The 21,638-nt window shown below is 43.2% G+C and overlaps 1 protein-coding gene across 3 annotated transcripts in view; it reads left to right on the top strand.

Moving 5' to 3' along the window:
* SI (sucrase-isomaltase) overlaps window positions 1–21,638 on the top strand; it is a 470,126-nt gene that overhangs the window by 264,736 nt on the left and 183,752 nt on the right. For all 3 annotated transcript variants that reach the window (XM_073626133.1, XM_073626134.1, XM_073626135.1), the window contains 4 exons: window positions 499–555; window positions 2,643–2,773; window positions 3,700–3,788; window positions 4,258–4,307. In XM_073626133.1, coding sequence (XP_073482234.1) covers window positions 499–555; window positions 2,643–2,773; window positions 3,700–3,788; window positions 4,258–4,307 — 327 coding nt within the window. The remainder of the gene's footprint in view (window positions 1–498; window positions 556–2,642; window positions 2,774–3,699; window positions 3,789–4,257; window positions 4,308–21,638) is intronic.

Genomic DNA, 21,638 nt, shown 5'->3' with positions numbered 1-21,638 from the left:
GGATTGATTCGGACTTTAATGTCTGGATCCACATAGATGCCTGGACCGGCAACTGGCTCAACTTCTCAGGGAGCTGCTGAGAGCCTGAGCCAGCTGTTTCTGCCCACCCCATAACCCGGCATTCCAGTGAGCGCTGGAGGGGCAGTGCAGGCAACCAGTGACTGACAGTCAGCAACTCTCTTAAATCTCAGTTCTTCGTCTTAGAGGCAGCGGGGGGCAGATGTAGCTTCAGACCGATACTGCATCCACCTAGGTCAGTATAAATGTTTGTTTTTTTTCAACTCCCAAACTTCTCTTTTAATTTTTTTTTTCTACAAAGGCACATTGCAGTGTATTGTAAATATCAAGTCAGCACTAGTAATAGATATTATAGGAAAGGATATATTGCCTGACTTTTTTCTACAAAGGCACAATGCAGTACAATGCAATGCAGTGTATTCATTTACAGTCAAAATATTGTAGATGCTTAATTCATTTATGTCACTTATGTCTTCCTAGGATGCAAGAACTGTAAATGCCTATTTTCCAAACACAGTCTGGTATGATTATCACACGGTAAGTGGGTACTTAGGCATAAAACATACATGAATTTAAATTCCAAAGCCTTGTTTTGCCAGGTTGGAAAAAACATACTTCCATAGTACTGTGTTAAAATAATGGATATTATGAGAATGATTAGGTTGTTTAAATCAGATTGTCACAATTCCCTATTGCTTTACCTGCAGGAGAAACCTAGTATGTGACCCAATAAATCAAATACAGGAGTAAAATATTATTAACATTGCGCACTATGTCATACTTTTAGAAATAAAAACAGTAGTATAAAGGAGGTATCTTTTTTCCATGAAAGGAAGAGTAATGCCGCGTACACATGATCGGACTTTTTGTCGGAAAAAGATATGATGGCTTTTCCGACGGGATTCCACTCAAGTTTGCCTTGCATACACACGGTCACACAAAAGTTCGCTGAAATTACGACCCTCAAGAACGCGGTGACGTACAACACTACGATGAGCCGAGAAAATGAAGTTCAATGCTTCCGAGCATGCGTTGAATTGTTTCCGAGCATGCGTAGGAATTTTGCACATCAGAATTGCCACAGACATGCCACAGACGATCGCATTTTCGGACGGGAACTTTTTCCGACCGAAAAATTAAGAACATGCTCTCAATCTTTTGCTGGCTGGAATTCGACCAGCAAAAGTCCAATGGAGCATACATGCAGTCGCATTTTCCGACGAAAAATCTCATCGGTCTTTTGCGGGCCAAAATTCCAATCGTGTGTATGCGGCATTACAGGATCTTCTTTAAAACTAGGTCTGGAAATAGGCATCTTCTGATGTAAATACTCTATATGCAATTACTATGGCCTACCTGCTTTAACCACTAAGCCACCGCCCACCGTCATATGACGGTGGGACGAGGCTTCTGTTGTTCTGGGAGAATGTCATATGACGTCCTCACCCTCCCGAGCCACTAGGGGGCATGCGCGCGCCCGCTGCGTCGCTCGGGACCCGGTGCGCGTGCCCGGTGGCCGCAATGTCCGCCGGGCACCCGCGATTGCCGGGTAACAGAGCAGGAGCGTGGATCTGTGCATGTAAACACAGATCCACGTCCTGTCAGAGGAGAGGAGACCGATGGCGTGTCCCTTGTACATAAGGACAGCGATCGGTCACCTCCCCCAGTCGGTCCCCTCCCCCCACAGTTAGAATCACCTCCTTAGGTCATACATTAACCCCTCGAGCGCCCCCTAGTGTTAACCCCTTCCCTGCCAGTCACATTTACACAGTAATCAATGCAATTTTATAGCATTGATCGCTGTATAAATGTGAATGGTCCCAAAAATGTGTCAAAAGTGTCCGATGTGTCCGCTGCAATATCGCAGTCACAATAAAAATTGCAGATCGCCGCCATTACTAGTAAAAAATAAATAAATAATAAAAATGCTGTAAATCTATCCCCTATTTTGTAGACGCTATAACTTTTGCACAAACCAATCAATATACGCTTATCGCAATTTTTTTTTACCAAAAATATGTAGAAGAATACATATCGGCCTAAACTGAGGAAAAAATTTGTTAAAAAAAAAAAAAAAATTGGATATTTATTATAGCAAAAAGTAAAAAATATTGTGTTTTTTCAAAATTGTCCCTCTTCTTTTGTTTATAGCGCAATAAATAAAAACCGCAGAGGTGATCAAATACCACCAAAAGAAAGCTCTATTTGTGGGGAAAAAATGATAAAAATTTAATTAGGGTGCAGTGTAACATGACCGTGCAATTGTCATTCAAAGTGCGACAGCGCTGAAAACTGAAAAATGGCTTGGGCAGGAAGGGGGTGTAAGTGCCCTGTATTGAGGTGGTTAAAATGACATGCAATTTTAATAAAGCCTATTAAAATGTGCATTTTACAGATCATCATTGCAACTCTTTAGTGTGAATGGGCCCATAAACATGCATGTCTTCTAAATTATTGTTGATTACACAATAAATGATACAATTTCTTCTACCCACTGGAAACTACCTATAATTCATAAAATAGAAAAAATAAAGAAAACATTCTGTATCTGAATTCATGTAACAATCATTGCTTTGCATACACGGTTTATTGTACTGTTATAAACAGTGTTATTTTATCTAAAGGGTGCCAAAGAAGAAGTCACATCAAGTAATCAGTGGAAAACACTGCAAGCCCCTCTTGAGCACATTAACCTTCATGTGCGTGGTGGATACATTTTACCACAACAGGCTCCTGCTTTAAACACAAATTATAGGTAAATACCTGTTTTGATTAAATCTTGAAAATTATGTGACAGATTATGTGTTCATTTACATGGCACATATATATATATATATTCAGCTGACCTCAGAAGTGTTTCTTGGAAGAATACATAGCTTCAGTTAAAATGTATACAAAGCTATTTTTTACATTTTGGATAGAGTGAGAAGGGCTAAAACCCCTGTGACAAAGGTTACTAGAACAAATAAACAGATTGACAACATTTGTGTATGGATGTGAAAAACATTATATACACCTATTGTTCATTTTTGTATCAGTGAACACATAAACTCTGTTTTCTGCTGCATAAGAGCTAGGGAGGAGAAACAGCAACACACTGATCTTCCCAGTGAATGGTTGTGCAGGGGAGGCGTGTCAGCAGAAGTCTGATCATTGGAGGAGAGCAGGCTGAGTTCCCAGCATAGCTAGAGAACTGACCGTGGTGTGTTCTCCTGCTTAGTGTGGTCAGTTTTTAATAGGAAAGCAGAGTGACTGGCAGGAATACCAGGGATTTCCCACAAAGGAAGCAATACAAAGAGAACAGGATTTGTTTTCATACGAATACACGGTACAGCAGACACATATCAGGAACATGAAGAGTTGAGTTTACATATTCTTTAACGGGGTTGATTTCCCACTCATATATTTTAATTATTTGCAAACAAGAATAGTTTCCAGCTATGTGCTCCTGGTATTATTCTTTAGTAGTATGAACGCCATGCACATCTACAGTGAAGTTTGCAAATTACCTCTCGGCTTGTGATTGGATAATTGATAAAAATGTTAGCAGGTCCATTTTTTGATCAGAATACTTTATTAAAATGGCTATTTTTATGTCCCAAGCACAAAAATACACAGTTCTCTACTTAATTACGTTCTTTGAATTTACCCTTTTCTGTTTTCTGTTTCTTTTTTTCTAAGTCGTTTGAACCCAATGAAACTTCTGATTGCTCTGGATGGTAATGAGACTGCAAATGGACATCTTTTCTGGGATGATGGTAACAGTATTGGTAAGTTTCAATCTGATCTGGTATTTGACATTATAATAACAAGTATATTAGCTGGCATATACTGTACATTTTAGAAAAAAATTAAATTTAGTTTCCATATAGGAAACACATGTTCATCTACCATTTATAGCCTAATGCAAATAACACCAAAATGACTAAACTAAAAAGACAGAGCAGCCAGTCTTAAAGCAAAATTGTCTATTATTGCTGACAAGCATTATGCAATGTTTATTCTTTGTTTTGCTAGTAAAAATGTTTCACTGCAAATAAAAGAACATGCACAGACTATAGACCATAAGCTGAATGCACACATTTTGGCTATTTTACCAAAAGGGTTAACAAAATCACAACCTCTACGTACATGCCACAGTGTTTATCCCAATTTATCTGTGCTGATTTTACTTGGTTAGTTATTATTGTTGTTTACAATATACCTTTTAAATGCAGATATCTATTCTTTTCTTTTTAGACTCAATTGAACATGGCATTTATGTTTTGTATGAATTCCATGCAAGACCTGTAAGTATATGAGATATTAATATTTTTTAAATCACAAATAAAACAGGAACAGGCACCTTTATTTCCCCTTTCAAGAAGTAATTTTTTCGATAGATTCATTTAAAAGGGATATATTTAATGTAAATGACCCAATTAAAAATTGGTAGACGTGAGATTTATCAGGATTGGTTGCTACAGCCCGCAGGCCAATAGGGATTGTACCCATGTACCAGACCCCACATGCAAGAGCAGGGACATCCTGTAACACTGCTGGTTATTGCTGGATCCTGCAGACAGCAATCTCATGAGTACCACATACTAGGTGGACTCATTGGCAGGATGCTCTCCAGATCCATGAGAGTAATCTCTCTGAAGGAGAATTGAGTCCCTGAAGGCCCTGCGGGGCACCCTCATGATGATGGGCGAAGATTTGCCTGTTGGCCCCGTTACTGGACTGGTGAATGCTCATGGGTTTTGTGGAGCTTGTGGCATTTTTCTCTAGGTTTTCTTGTGTGCATTTGAGTTGCTTTTTTTAGAGTAGAGGGCTTCACCGCAGTAATGGTGTTTACAAGGGGTAAGCCATACACACTTTCCTTGTGGTGCCTTTTTACTGGTAGCTTAGGGAAGAAGCACGTCTGACAGCTGTAGCCCCGTACAGCCAGCAATTCCTTGGGATACAGCACCTGAACAGCGCAGCTTATGAAGTGCAGCAAATATTGTGGACACCTGATCAGGATTTGACTGTCTGTCAGCTGGGGAGGACAATCACTGTAGATTATTGGGACCTAGAGACTGCCAGAAAGCTATGACCTCTCTCAAGTAGAGAGGACCCCTTGCACAGTTCACCCTGCAATGACTCTCCTAGGATTAGATTAGCTCTGAATCTTTGCGCTTATCAGGTATTTCCACTGTCTCAGAGGCACAATCCTCCTTTGTATCAAGAGATGGATTTTATGCAGCAATTTCTAGTCTTGGAAACCTCTGGGACGCAAACATCAGCCTTCTCCTTTCCCTCCTCTCCTTTTGGCAGTAGTATGAGGTTTTGGATGAAAATCCTGAGGAAGAGAAGGATTGGGAGTCCTCTGTAGACGAGTCCTCCCATGAGGAATCTCAGGGTTCAGAGCTGTCTCGGACACAGAAGACCACTGTGGTTACCACTGCCAGAATCCTATACCCATGGAGTCACTGTTTTTGGGTCCTGGCGGCTGGCATAAAATCCCACATCCTTTCCAGTGAACCCTCATATCAGGGCCAGAATCTGAACCCAGGACCTCTGCTACATCTGGCAGTAGCTCATCTTACAGGGCCACTGGAAATGCTGGACAACTCCCTGCCTGATCCCTTGGACAAACTTATTTTCTACCTTGTTTCTGGTGAATCTTGAACTCCTTGCTCCTCCCATGAACATCCTATTTAAGCCATGCCTGTGCATTTCCTGTTTGCCAGATTATTGTGCTCTTCTCCAGACAGTATCTTGCTCTTTGCACTTATGCTTCTACTTGATAGAAACCTGTAACTATTTGTTACCGACCTTTGGCTTGTTCCTCGATTATACTTCTGCTTGATCCCAACCTGCAACTGCTTGTTACCAACCCAATATACAAACTTAGTTTTAAACTTATATAAATGAATACATCAAATGCTTAACCACTATTATCACTCTCTTATATATTGTGCATCAAAAGTCCACATGAGTGTCCATATATATCAATCTTCTTGTATATGTGATTAAACTTCCATTGTGCACATAAAATGCTAAGCGCTGTAAAAAAACTGGATAGAAAACTGACTGTGGAGGCATGTCCAAAGGGTTGTGATAAATAGCGTATACTCAGAATGGTCTAGAGTGGTTAGTGGGGTACCCCAAGGCTCTGTCCTAGGTTCAATTCTGTTTAATTTATGTATAAATGATAGAGAGGGTGGGATAAGTAGCTTGATCTCAGTGTTTGCTGACGACACAAAGATATGTGGGGCAATAACACAGCAGGATATAGAAACTTTACAGGAGGACCTGAATAAATAATGAAGTGGGCTACTGAATGGCAAATTAAGTTTAACATTGAAAAATGTAACGTAATGCACTTGGGGGGTAAAAACCATAAATGCAAGTTACTCATTAGGGGGGGAAAACACTGGGGGCTTCCAGGATGGAGAAGGATATAGTGGTCCTAGTAGAAGACAGACTGAGCAATTACATGCAGTATCAAGCTGTGGCTACCAAAGCCAGCAGAATATTAGCATGCATTAAAAAAGGAATTTACTCCAGAGATAAAGCGATTATTCTGCACTTTATAAAACTCTGGTTCGGCCGCATCTGGAGTATTCCATCCAGTTCTGGTCACAATCCTCAGAAAATAAGTGCTGGAGCTGGAGAGAGTCCAGAGAAGAGCAACTAAATTAATATGGGGACTGGAGGACCTCAGTTATGAAGAACGACTACAAGCGCTAAATGTATTCTCCTTGAAGAAGAGATACTTGAGAGGAGATATGATAGAGATATACAAACATCTCAATGGTGATCCCAGCGTAAGTATGAAACTTTTCAGTCCCAGGGAGTGTGAGAGGACATGGGGCCACACGATGAGACTGGAGGAGAAGCAGTTTAACCTTAAAGGAGTTGTAAAGGCAGAAGGTTTAATATCTTAAATCAAAAAACCTTCTGTATGTAGCAGCCTCCCCAGCACCCTCTAATTACTTACCTGAGCCCCATCTCTCTCCATCGATATCCACAAGTGTCTTAGCCGGGACTCTCCTCCTGATTGACTGAGACACAGCAGTGGCACCATTGGCTCCCGTGGCTGTCAATCAGAGGCAGTTAGCCAATCAGAAAAGAGAGGGGGTGTGGCTGGGTCGGGGCTCCATGTCTGAATGGACACACGGAACTCTGACTCAGCTCGGGTGCGCCCATAGCAAGCTGTTTGCTGTGGAGGCACTTGACGGGAGGGTCCAGGAGCAGTGAAGAGGGACCCGAGAAGAGAAGGATGCAGGCTGGTCTGTGCAAAACCAATTGCACAGAGGAGGTAAGTACAACATGTTTGTTATTTCTTTTTTTTTTAAATGAGACTTTACAATTACTTTAAGCTGCATAGGGGTTTTTTCACTGTCAGGGCGGTAAGGATGTGGAACTCTCTTCCACAATCGGTGGTGTTGGCAGGCAGTATGGATAGTTTTAAAAGACTCTTGGACGTGCATCTTAGCGAAAACAATATACGGGGATATGGGAAATGATTTTTCTACACACACATCTACACAGGTTGAACTGGATGGACTGTTGTCTTTATTCAACTTTACTAACTATGTAACTATATATTCAGTGCAGTCCGTGCTCCCCTCATGTGTGCCTACTCACTCACCAGCTACTATGGACCCCCATGACAGGAGTCAAAAGATCCTCAAAGGTATACTCGAATATGGTAAAAGTAAATGGCAGAAATGGAGAATATAGCGTAATCCTGTTTTCAACAAAAGGTATAAAATATATCCACTTACATGGTATAAAACATCTTTCAGCATAAAAACCGGAAACCGGAAAAATGTGAGTGGATATATTTTATTACCTTTTATTAAAAAATAAAAGGGAATTACGCTATATTCTCCTTTTCTGTCATTTACTATTACCATATATGAGTATACCTTTAAGGACAACCAAAGACCCACGCAGAAGGACCACAAAGCCCAGCAATCAGAGATATTCACACAAGCGCGAATGACTCCTGTCATGGGGGTCCATAGTAGCTGGTGAGTGGGAGGGGAGCACAGACTGCACTGAATATATGTTTACAGCACTTGGCACTTTATTTGCACGATTTGCAAGTTTAATCACATACACAAAAAGAGTGTGATAACAGTGGTTAAGCATTTAATGTATTAATTTATTTGAGTTTAACACTAAGTTTGTATATTGGGTAGCGCTCTTTACACACATGTTTATGATTTAGAGGCACATTCGCCTTTTAAGAGCAGCAACCTTATTTGCACTACACATTTGGAAATATTTGCACACACATCCTAAGTGCAGGAATAAATATATATTGGTGTATCACTGTACACACACACACACACACACACACACATATATATATATATATATATATATATATATAATATTAAATTCATAACCGTTGGATTGTATACTGACTATGCTTCTGCGTGATCCCTACTTTGTTGCAGCTGCTGCTGCCCGCCAGCTTGTTCAGAGCGACAGCTTGCTCACAGCACTCAGCGATACCCATCTTCACCATCAGGAGCTATGGTGAGGACCAGTTAGTGCTTAGACCCCGCGCCTCAGGTGAGCCCACAACACCTGCCAGGGGAATAATCTTGCGTATTTATCCTGCTGGTTTCTGTGTGAGCCTTTCCACTGCTATAGCCACTGAACCCCAATTGTGTTACCTCACTTACCAAAAGTGATGTATGCTGATTGGCTCATCTGGAGAAGGTGTTTTCGCTATCAAAACATTTTGCTCACCGGTACCCCATGGAAAAGTAATGCTACAAGAAATTAGGTCCACTGGCTGTTGCCCCGACTATTTCATACCTAAATAAGACACTGATTGTCCTGATCTTTAAGGTGATTGTAAAGTCTAATTTTTTTTCCTCTAAAAATAAATAATAAATATGTTATATTTACCTCCTCTGTGCAGTTAGTTTTGCACAGAGCAGCCTGGATCTAGGGATGAGCCGAACACCCCCCGGTTCGTTCGCACCAGAACATGCGAACAGATGAAAAATTACTGCAAACATGCGAACACCGTTAAAGTCTATGGGACTCAAACATGAAAAATCAAAAGTGTTCATTTTAAAGGCTTATATGCAAGTAATTGCCATAAAAAATGTTTGGGGACCCGGGTACTGCCCCAGGGGACATGTATCAATGCAAAAAAAAGTTTTTAAAATGGCCATTTTTTCAGGAGCAGTGATTTTAATAATGCTTAAAGTGAAACAATAAAAATGAAATATTCCTTCAAATATCATGCCTGAGTGGTCTCCTTAGTCTGCCTGTAAAGTAACACATCTTTCCCATGTTTATAACAGTACCGCAGCAAAATTACATTTCTAAAGGAAAAAATGTAATTTAAAATTGCTTGCGGCTGTAATGTATTGTCGGATCCTGGCAATCATAAAAAAAACTTCGAAAAAAAATGGCGTGGGTTCCCCTCCCAGTCCATTATCAGGCCCTTCGAGTCTGGTATGGATATTAAGGGGAACTCCATGCCAAATTTTAAAAAAAAAATGGTGGGGTCCCCCATAAAATCCATACCAGGCCCTTATCCGAGCATGCAACCTGGCAGGCTGCAGGAAAAAGGGGGGGGGGACGAGAGAACTGCCTTCATTAAGAATGTGTCTGTGGGTAAAAGCACATTCTTTTCCCTAAAAACAAAAGGTGAAAATGACATGTCAGAAACTGATGATGCCTTCAAAATCCAAAAATAGTCCTTTTCATAAGCAACCAGCCTCAGGCTTTAAGCAGAAGCCTCCGTCTAAGTCTTGTTAGAAGAACTGGATCCACAAGTACTGTGGTTAAGGAGGCAAATCCTTCTCACAGTGAAGGGGTGCCCTCACTCATGCAGGTGGGGTGGGATGCATGGACTTAGGATGTCACAGACGACTGGGTCTGCAGTGTGTCTAGAAGGCTACAAGCTGGAGATTTGCTGGTTTCCCCCTCTATGGTTTATGTGCTTAAGGGTATCTTTGGTACCACCAAAAAGAGTGTTTATTATTTTTGCAGCCCTGGAAAGACTGCAGTACCAGGGTGTCATCGCACCTATGCTGCCAGAAGAGAGGTCTCATTGCTTCTATTCCAATCTATTTATATTTTCCAAGCTAAACAGAGAAATCTGGCCTATTTTGGACCAGTTTGTGGCATTGCCTTTTAACCTATCTATGGTCCCTTGGGTTTTTACTAGTTTAAAGGGTTGTTGAGGACCCTGGGTATTCATATTGTAGAGTACCTGGGAAATATGGAAGTTGCATTTGATGTGGTCCCCTATGCCCAGTTTCACTCCAGAGCCCTGCAGATTATAGCCTGTCAGTGTGGGACAAGCATCAGCCCTTTGATCTGCCAGTGCATCTGACTCCCAGGACCAGGTCAGGACAGAAATGTTGGATATCCATGCAGATGCTGGACACCAGGTAATCCTTCCTTCTGATCAATTGGAACTTCTTGATGAGGATGCCAAGCAGAATTCCTCCCCTCCTCAATACCAGAAAGTTGACCTCCAACCACCATCTACCATCTTGCTTGAAAAGTTTTTTGTTTTTTTTTCACCTGGTATGAAGGTCATCAATTTCATCTCTGACAGTATGTAGTGGGGCGCACTTTGGCTTTTCTTCAGTCTGGTGTGGAGATGTCCGTGGCTTTAAGTATCATAAAGGGACAGATCTCAGCCTTGGCCATTCTTTTTCAGAGACATAAAGCACCTCATTAAGACTTTGTACAGGACGTCACAATGATTAATCTGCCTGTTTAGTCCCCTTGTCTCTGTGGGACGTCAACTTGGTCTGTTCTGCAGACTTTTCATTTTTAACCTCTCTAATAAGAGATTCCCTTGTCACTCCTTGCATGCAAGGTTGTCTTTTTTGGTGGCTATTACCTTTGCTCACAGAGTCTTGGAGTTTGTTGCTGTTTTCTGCAAGGATCCCCTCCTGGTTCTTTTTCAGGATGAGGTGGTGTTTGAGGCATCTGTCTTCTTTCCTACCTAAGGTGGTTGCTTCATTCCACCTGAATCAGGACATTGTGTTGTCCTGATTTCCTTACTTCATCTCCATTAATATTTAGGCCAGATGAGTTTCTGATCATCCCCATTATTCATTCCTGCTACCATGAATCATGTGGTTGGCAGTTTTATGTGGAGACCCAATCCTTTCTGGCTCTATTTTCTACCCATACAAGATGTCCTTACTTCCTTTTTGGATATTAATACTGTTGATGTGAGAGGCAATAAAGGCCTTTGTGGCCTTCTCATTAACAAGGTTTGCACTATTAAAACTGCTTACTTAAAGCTTAAGTTTTCTCCCTAAATGTGTTCTCCATTGTAAATGCAGATAAGAGAAGGATTTGGCTCTCCTTTCTAAGGAACTTTGGGATGAAGTATTGCAGAGTGGCCAGATGGTTTCACTCTCTCCTACACTATGAGGGAGATTTACTAAAACTGGTGCACACAGAATCTGGTGAAGCAGTGCATAGAAACAAATCAGCTTTCAGGTTTTAGTGTCAGAGCTTAATTGAACAAGCTGAAGTTAGAAGCTGATTGGTTACTATGCACAGGTTCACTAGATTCTGTGTGCACAAGTTTTAGTAAATCTCTGGAACGTGTTATGGTTTTACACTATTTGAGCTCCTTTCTCACTTTTTGGTAACTCACTGACCAATCCAGACTTTGAGTATCTATGAGCATCTACCTGTCGATCATTTGTGGCTTACCCTCCTGGACCATTTGAGGTGTTGCTGCCACTTCCTTGGATCAAGGACTCTGGCGGGGTTATAGCCACAGGCCTGCTGTAGCTTGCCTCTGGTAAGCCTTTAATTCTTATGATGGAAGTGCATTATTTCACTTGGTGTGTCATCGGATCGTTTTGGAAACTTCTTGGAGACTTGTGGACTGACATCTTTCAAACATATTTTTTCACTTGTGGACATTTCCCTTTTTTATGCTCACCTTATGTCACTCAGCTAATTAGTTGTGGAGTGACAATTAATGTATCATTTACCTATCACACATACAGGTCTCACTATCTCATGTGTGTCACTATATCTATCTAACAGTTTGTAGGTTTCCACAGTGCAGCTTTAATTTTGAATGATTTATTAGGTGTATATCTCTAGTTGCATCTTCTAGTTGCAGCTTTTGTAGGGGTTGATTTATTAGCACGGTATCTTTTTTGTTTATATGCAGTGGTAATATATAGGTATACATACCACTGTGATATTTAGCTGCTAACAATAGAGGGCAGCAGATTCCTACACAGGTTAAGGTCCATTCTACCAGGAGTGTTAGTGCTTCTCTGTTCAGCATTCTGTTGTTCAAATCTGTAAGTCTGCTACCTGGTCACACTCTTACTGAGTTCTACCAGGTAGAAGTTCATGCCTCTACAAAAGCCAGTTTTGAGTGGAAGGTTTTGCAGGTGGATTTGTAGTGTTAGAAGGGTTCCTTTTGTTCTGTTTTGGGTTTTCACCATATTTGGCATTGTTGCTGTGCTGCCCATTCCTCATGTTCATTGCTCTAGGACATCCCTAGAAATCTTGAATTTGAACTCCTCTGTGTCCTGTGAGGTATGATTAGGAAATTAGGATTTTTGGTTTACCTGCAAAATCCTTTTCTTGGACTACATCACATGACACAAATACCCCTCCCTTCTTGTCTGTGTTCCTCATTGCATGCTACAAAACTGAGACTTAAAGGTTATAAAGTAGTGCAATTCTTGTGATATCTACAAAAACAAACCATATAACCCTATCAAAAATATAATTCTACCTCTAGCCCCCTTTGTATGCTATCAAACATCAGTAAATCTGTGAATTTATACATATAATCGCATGCTAACATCAAATCTATAAAGCATGCATACATATACAAAAACATATATATATATATCACTCAGAGCTCATAAAGAGTGTGTGATTCCTTTTCCAACAAAAAAATCTACACTTGGGGGCGTGGCCTGGACGGTGACCAAGATGGCAGCATAAGGAGAGAGCTCCTGCGATCCGGGGACTGAAAAGTGCTTTTTAGGGGAGCCTACACCCCATAACCGCCATGAACAGATCCACCCGAAGCTCCTCTACATCCCGAGCTGTAAACGACTCAGGTACGCAGCTCAGCAGAAATATACCGGAGCTGTTCCGGACCCAGCGCATGGCCGCACATGCGGCCTCCCAGGCCCCATCTCAGGCCTCGCCTAACATGGAACCCGACACACCTAATCCAGGGGCTTCTGGTATTAATACAGGGCGATCCCAACCCCCAAGCTTACTGGACCTAGAAACAGTTGCTGCGGATATTAAAAACACCCTTACAACGGCTATTGCTGATCTCAAAACTGAAATTTACGCAGTGGCACATCGGATAGACGAGGTGGAACAAGTCACTCAGACTCACGCTGCCGCCATTAGGCAGGTGCAATCCACTTTTGACTCCCACCTTTCTCAACTTCTGGATATTCACAGACATGTTAAAGACCTCGACAACCGCAGTCGGAGGCACAACATAAGAGTGCGGGGACTCCCCGAAAATATCGATCCGGGAGCTCTGCAACAATCTATATGTACAATCTTTAATGATTTGATCGACCGCCCAGCAGATTCCCCCATAGACATGGAGAGAGCCCATCGGGCCTTGTGACTGCTACCCCGGGAAAATGAACCACCAAGGGATGTTATTTGCTGCATAGTAAATTTCCCACTCAAGGAAGAAATTCTTCGTAAGGCCAGAGAGAAAGGCTGTATTCTCTACAATGGCGGGGAAGTCAAGTTATTTCAGGACTTATCCCAGATAATATTGCAGAACAGGCGAGCCCTTCGCCCCCTGCTGGAACTTTTACGTGCCAGAAACATACAGTATCGATGGAAATTCCCGTTTGGTCTTTCAGCATCCACTAGAGATCGCTCCGCATTACTCCGCACACCTGAAGACCTGCTAGGGTTTTGTGAGCAACTTGACGTCGAGCTTCCGGATTGGTACGCTCCATACTTCCCCTCTGAACCCTGGCGTCCGGTCTCTCTCCATCCATCGCCAAAGACCCAAAGGCATAGATCCCGCAGAAACAGAGCCGATCAACCTTCTCCGGGCAACCGGATTTCTCGCCGGGATCAACATCAACGGAGCCCGGATTCTCCGTCCACACCATCCAGGAGAAGAGATCGTATGGTGAGCTAAATCCTCTTACTTCTTTCTTACCTGCCAGATGTCTCCATACCCGCATCTCAGTTGCACAGCTCAGTGAAGCGGACTTTGCACCGACACCAAGGCTACAGTTACCATGTCTCCTGGGGACCATCTCCCGCACCACTCCTTGCTACATGCAAAGCTTTATACATGCACCGAAGCGAATACCAACTCCTTCAAACAGGATTTCTCCCCGATCTACACTACCTTCTACACTACCTTCTAAGAAACGTCTTACTCCCATATGAGAAAACTACACCCCTTATTTTTGGACTTGATACCCCTCGTTTCTTCTTGCTCCCCCTTGCTGGACCTTTTTGTTTCTTTTTCTGTTTTGTTTTTTTTTGGGGTTTTTTCTGTGTGCTATTCACCTGTACGTGGCCTAGGATCCTTTTCCATCCCTGTACCCTTCTCCATCCCTGTACCCTTCACACTCAGAAAAGCCCTCTGGCAAATAGTAGTACCCCGGGTTCAGATATGCTACATGTCGGTCATGGTTTTTTTTTTTTTTTTTTTTAGGTTATCATAGATACATGAGCATTATATTTGTATTTGTTTTATTGTGTTCGTCTTTGTTGGCCTGGGTTGTCAGTTGGAACCTCCCTTGAATTGCAATTGAAAATGAAGAGGTAATCTTCATACACTCACCCACTACTTCCTCAGGTAGACGTTACCTACATCTCTTGTGTCTCCTATCCTCCCCTGACACCCCGGGCCCTCAAACAAACGAAAACATAATTTTGTGGCTTCATCTGGCCTCCCCTGACTGCATGTATTTTCCCTTTTTTTTTTTTTTTTTGCATTGAGAAGTCGCACTCAGTGGAGGTACCTGGCAGGATTTTCTGCGATACTTTCTGTGATATCTTTAGGATATCTCTGTGTTACTTGATATGTTCAAATTATGGTGTCCAGTTCCTCAGGACACTCCGGTTCTTAGTTTTTTTTTTCGTTTTTTTATGCTTCCCTTTTACACGCTGGTTAAAATGTTTCTATTGCACTTTAGATAGGCTCCCCACTGTATCCCCCCCATATCCTAAACACGGTTCAATTTTCTCTCCCCGTGGTTACAGTCCTCGTTCACGTTCCCGCACAGCGGCCCCACTGGGATTTTCACTGAACCTCCAGGCTTTTCCTCTTAGGTGACGTGGCCAAATTTCCCCTCTGCTCCTCTCTTCTTCTTCACTTTCTTCTCCCCTTTCTCTCCCCCATCTTTTGTTCCCGCTCTAGGCTCTCTCCCCCCCTCCCCCCTTTTTTTTCTCCCTCCCCCGCTGGTATATACCTTTCGTGTCCTTCTCCTCCCCTCCTTCCCCTTTTTCTTTTTTGGTTCTCCTTTTTTGTTCCTTTTGACTGGGTCCGCCCCTGTCCCTCTTAGTGGTGCTCTTTGATTATCCATCCTGTTTTGTGTGACATCCCTTAGAAGAGGTGACACCGCCACCTCGCAGCACTTTAACAAAGAAAGCCTTGCAGCCTCTGACCCAAGCCATGTCCTCCCTGACCTTGAAGTGCCTTTCTCTAAACCATGAAGGGCCTTAATTTACCAGAAAAAAGATCACAAGTCTTATCTTCCCTCACTAAACACAAAGCCCATTTCATATTCCTCCAAGAGACACACTTCCGTTCTGATGCCGTCCCCAAACTGTCCAACCACATCTACCGAACAGCGCTCCACTCCACCAACCCTGTCTCCAAAACAAAGGGAGTATCCATCCTTATATCGAAAAACGCTAATTTTCAGCTCTCTGACTCACTTGTAGACCCAGAAGGTAGGTACATCTTTATTAAGGGATCTTATTCCTCTAAGCCGATCACATTGGCCAATATTGCCCTAATGAACACCAAGTTTCTTTCTTTAACCACTTCAATACCAGGCACTTAGACACCTTCCCGCCCAGCCCAATTTTCACCTTTCAGTGCTGTTGCAATTTGAATGACAATTGCGCGGCCATGCTACACTGTACCCAAACAATTTTTTTATCATTTTGTTCCCACAAATAGAGCTTTCTTTTGGTGGTATTTGATCACCTCTGCGGTTTTTATTTTTTGCGCAACAAATAAAAAAAGACCGAAAATTTCGAAAAAAACAAGTTTTTCTTTGTTTCTGTTAAATTTTTTTGTAAATAAGTACGCTTTCTCCTTTAATAATGGGCACTGATATAGCTGCACTGATGGGCACTGATACGGCGGCACTGATGGGCACCGATGAGGTGGCACCAATGAGGTGGCACTGATGAGGTGGCACTAACGGGCACTGATGATGGGCACTGATAGGCGGCACTGATGGGCACTGATAGGTGGCACTGATGGGCACTGATAGGTGGCACTGGTATGCGGCACTGATGGGCACCCATAGGTGGCACCGATGGGCACACATAGGCGACACTGATGGGCACTCGTAGGTGGCATTGATTGGCATATATGGGTGGCACTGATGGGTACTTATGTGTGGCACTGATGGGCACTGATAGGTGGGCACTGATGGGCACAGATGGGCACTGGCAGGTGGCACCGATGGGCACTGACAGGTGGCACCGATGGGCAATGACAGGTGGCACAGATGGGCAATGACGGGTGGCACTGATATAGCATTGCTGGGCAGATCTGGTCATTGCTGGGCAGATCTTTGGCATAATAGTGCCAATCAGTGCCCATTTGTGGGCACTGATTGGCACAGATTGGGCACATGTGGATGGCCATGGGGTACATACCTGGCCATCCACGTTGCCCCTTCCCTGGTGGTCCTAGTGGCATCCCTGGTAGTCCAGTGGGGTGATCTGCGGGGGGGCTGCGCTGATAAACAATCAGCGCAGACCCCCCCTGCCAGGAGAGCTGCCGATCAGCTCTCCTCTACTTGCGTCTGTCAGACGCGAGTGAGGAAGAGCCGATCAACGGCTCTTCCTATTGACAGTGTGATCAGCCGTGATTGGACACGGCTGATCACGTGGTAAAGAGCCTCCGCCGGAGGCTTTTTACCAAGATCAGTGTAGCGGTGTGTCAGACTGACACACCGCTCCACCGATCGCCGCGATGCGCGCCCCTGGGGGCGCGCTGCGGCATGTTATCCTGCTGGACGTCATATGACGTCCAGTCAGGATAACACAACCACTTCCCGGACGTCAATCCGCTATAGGGCGGGCGGGAAGTGGTTAAAAAGACGTGTGACCTTCTGGCTACTTTCCAAACAGGTATAGTACTTCTAGGAGGGGACTTTAATGTCCCATTGAATCCGTTACTGGATTCCTCTACAGGTATCTCTACCCTGACCTACAAAGCGTTACGCCAGATTAACCTACAGCTTCAATCTCTAACTTTGCACGACACCTGGCGCACTTTGTTCCCTTCGGATAAGGAGTATACCTTTTTTTCAGCGCCGCACCAAAAATACTCCAGAACTTCTTTCTCTCTCAGTCAGACCTCCCATTCCTTTTACAGTCCACTGTTGAACCAATGTTTCTGTCGGACCACCACCCGATCTCAGTGACCCTGGCCTTCCCTGAATCCAGCTCCAGGACCAAGTCTTGGCGCTTAAATCCCTCCCTTTTCAAAGATCCTGCAGCAAATGACCATATTCGCACGAGGATCCAGCAATACTTCACGGAAAACTCCAGTCCGGAGATTTTCTCTATCTCCCTTTGGGAAGCACATAAGTGCGTGATTCGAGGTGAACTCATTGCCCTAGCCACAAAAGCTAAAAAATAACATCAGTCCTACATAAACTCCCTCATCAAGAAAATCAGTTCCTTCGAGACTACACACAAACGTACCCATGCGCAAACTACTGTACAGGAATTAATATATACTCGTTCCTTACTCCTAGAGGAGCTAGGCAAACACTCACGAAGACGCTACATTCTTGGCCAGAGGATTTTTTATGAACAGGGTAACAAATGTGGACGCCTACTAGCACGCGCGGTCCAAAAATCTAAACTCTCCTCCACAATTCACCATATACGGGACCCTGGGGGAACTCTTCTGGTCAAGAATGAAGACATTGCTGGGGCATTTGAAAAATTCTATTCTAAATTATACAATTTACAGTCCATTGGCACTACACGAGCCAACACCCACACACGCCCTGCTTTAATCAAAGAATTCCTATCCAAATATAGCCCGAAGCCAATATCTCCTCAACAATCCCGAGATTTGGAGGACCCTATTTCAGCACCTGAAATAGTCTTAGCCATGAAGCAAATGAAAACAGGTAAAGCCCCGGGCCCAGATGGGTTCTCCCTTCAATATTATACGGCCTTCACGGATTTATTAGTTCCCAAACTCCTTGATACATATAACGCCTTATCTAACCCCCAGGTAAAACCTGACAGAATGCTTGCAGCTCACATAGCAGTAATCCCTAAAGAGGGCAAGGACCCCTCCGCAGTAGCTAACTATCGACCGATATCACTCCTGAATGTTGATATCAAAATCTACACAAAAGTATTAGCTAATAGAATTCTTCCCCTGGTGCCCGACCTTATCTCGTTAGATCAGGTTGGTTTTGTTCCTGGCCGTGAGGCGAGGGACAACACCATCCGCACACTAGACTTGCATCATTGGATCACTTCTTCCAAAACACAAGGATTCCTTCTTTCCCTGGACGCTGAAAAGGCATTTGACAGAGTGGCCTGGGATTATATGCAGGAGGTACTCGCTGCTGTAGGTTTGGGGACCCGCATGCTATCATATATCATGGCGCTTTACACAAACCCCTCCGCAGCTGTAAAAATCAATGGCCACCTGTCGAACGCCTTTCCTATTAGTAACGGCACCCGTCAGGGGTGCCCACTTTCACCTTTAATTTATATCTTAACCCTGGAACCCTTCCTTAACAGACTGAGAGAAAATTCAAACATCCAAGGAGTCACAGTAAAGAACAGAGAGTTTAAGGTCACAGCTTTTGCCGATGACATCCTGCTCTCTCTACAATCACCCATTGTATCCCTGCCCAATCTCCTTAAGGACATCGAATACTTTAGCAACTTATCTAACCTCAAAATCAACTATGCCAAATCTCAAGCACTGAATATCTCCCTCCCATCCCAGCTAGTGTCACTTTGCCAAACGTCTTTCCCTTTTCGTTGGGAGCAAGAAACATTTATTTACCTCGGCATTCGAGTTCCCACTCGTCTGTCTGAACTATACTCGAAAAACTTTCACCCGGCCCTTCTCCAGACCCAAAAACACCTAAAAGAATGGAGTAGTTTAAACATATCTTGGTTTGGCCGCGCGTCCCTGATTAAAATGATTATCCTGCCTCGTCTTCTCTATATAATGCAATCAATTCCCATTTCTTTACCACAAACCTATTTTAATTCCTACCGGAAAGCCTGTTCTGCTTTTCTGTGGAGGGATTCTTCGCCTCGAATTAAATTTACCAGACTTATATTACCCAAACTCAGAGGAGGAATAGGCTTACCAGACCTTCATAAATACCACAAGGCATGTCTCCTCACGAGGATCGCTGATTGGAACATCCATGCACATAAAAAATCCTGGGTCTTCCTAGAGAAATCATTCTCGTCAGGACCTCTACACCTCCTCCCATGGATATCCTCCAAGAATTGGCCCCACAATCTCTTAGCCCATCCGCTTATCTACCCTACACTCCTGGCATCCAAAAAAGAGCTTGACACACGGTTTATTTACTCCTCTACCGAGCCCCTTAACCTCTCTACGGGGAAATCCTGATTTCCCACTAGGGACCTCTGAGAACTTTCTGAGTCAGGAATGGCCTTTCGAGGACGTCCTCGCTCTACAATTTTATTCTAATGACAGACCCTTATCCTTTGAATCCCTACAATCTATCTCTAAGACATCTTCTTTATCATTCTGGACATACAGACAGATTAGACATTTTCTTACAACCCATGCTAATCAATCTGTTTGGACACGACAACTCACGCCCTTTGAGTCCTTGTGCCACCGTAAAACACAGCAAAGACACCTAATCTCCTTTCCTTATTCCCTTCTCTTAGAATCCCCGGCACAGGCTATTGCTCCCTCATTAAATTCATGGAATGGAGATCTCCAAACCCCCCTATCCGAAGAAGATTGGAAAATAGTATATGAATACGCCCACAAAGGCTCGCTGAATGTGGCCATCCAAGAAAATGGTTATAAAGTAATCACCAAGTGGTATAGAACCCCTTCGCGTCTTCATAAATTTTCAGCTAGCATTCCTGACACTTGCTGGAGATGTGGCCCTGAAGTGGGAACAATGCTCCATATATGGTGGGGTTGTAGGAATATCCAACCCTTCTGGAAGGAGGTTCATAGCCTCATTGCGCACATAACGACCTACACCTTAGAGTATTCTCCATTCCAATTTCTCTTACACCACACAACATTACCCAAAAAGGCCTATTACAAATCTATGGCCATGCATATGGTGAATGCCGCCAGACTTTGTATACCCAATCATTGGAGGTCAACTGTCACCCCAACAATCAGGGAGTGGTTTGCACGGCTTTCCTCTATAAAAGAAATGGAAGAACTGATCTATACCTCTCAAGATAGGATGCATAAATTCTCGGCGACATGGGCCTGTTGGTCCCATTTCGTTACCACGGATCGCTACCTTCAGTATGTACACTAGGACTGTCTGGGAAAATACAGAAATGTCTCCCAGACTGAGGTGGGAGGAGGGACAGGTGCGGACCCACTTGTTTCCTCGTCTCCCCCTTACGTCCCCCCCCCTTTTTTTTTAATATATCTTTGTTTTATTTTTCCCCTCTCCTCTCCCCCTCTCGCCTTACCCTCTACCCCAATTTCCCCCTTCTTCTTCTATTCCTCTATTCTTTTCTCTTTCTATATTCTCTACATGGAGGGATACCCTGTCTGTGTCCGGTTGGGATACACTGAACATTACTGATTGAACACGTTCGAGATATTGTACCTTCTCTCGCCTTTCAACTTGGTGAGGGGAGGGATGGGGGGAGGGGACAATAGAAAGTACGATCCTCCGCCCTTCTCCGCAAATTTACACCTATATGATTCGATTGTGTTTATTTTCTGTTAATATGCTTTATACTCTATCATGACATAGATACCCTCCATGTTATTCTATCGACTGCTGTCTCAAGACAAAATTCTTGTTTTGTATGTTTTATTCTTTAAATACGAAATAAAAAATTTTTTGTGGAAAAAAAAAATCTACACTTGTATATACCACATTAATGTGCTAGTGATCAAATAATCCTCAGTAGTATTCAAAAGATAAACACATGCAATCTTCTGTGTTCACACACCACTTTGTGAATTCCCTATCTTTTGTATAAATGACTAGACATGTGCATTTGTTTTCGTCCGAATGCATTTTCGTCCGAGTTTCGGGTATTTTCGTTATCGTTTTAACAAACGATAACGAACGTGCAGAATCCGAAAACCAAAAGATCCGACATAAACAAATGCTTTATTTTCGTTTTCGTTGCGACAACAGTTTGATATAGATAGGAGATTCCACATGATGCTGACA

This window comes from Aquarana catesbeiana, linkage group LG04 (genome assembly GCF_042186555.1).
Source record: "Aquarana catesbeiana isolate 2022-GZ linkage group LG04, ASM4218655v1, whole genome shotgun sequence".
Classification (NCBI taxonomy): domain Eukaryota; kingdom Metazoa; phylum Chordata; class Amphibia; order Anura; family Ranidae; genus Aquarana; species Aquarana catesbeiana.
Note: the sequence above shows the minus strand (reverse complement) of the source record. Positions and strands in the feature narration are given on the sequence as shown.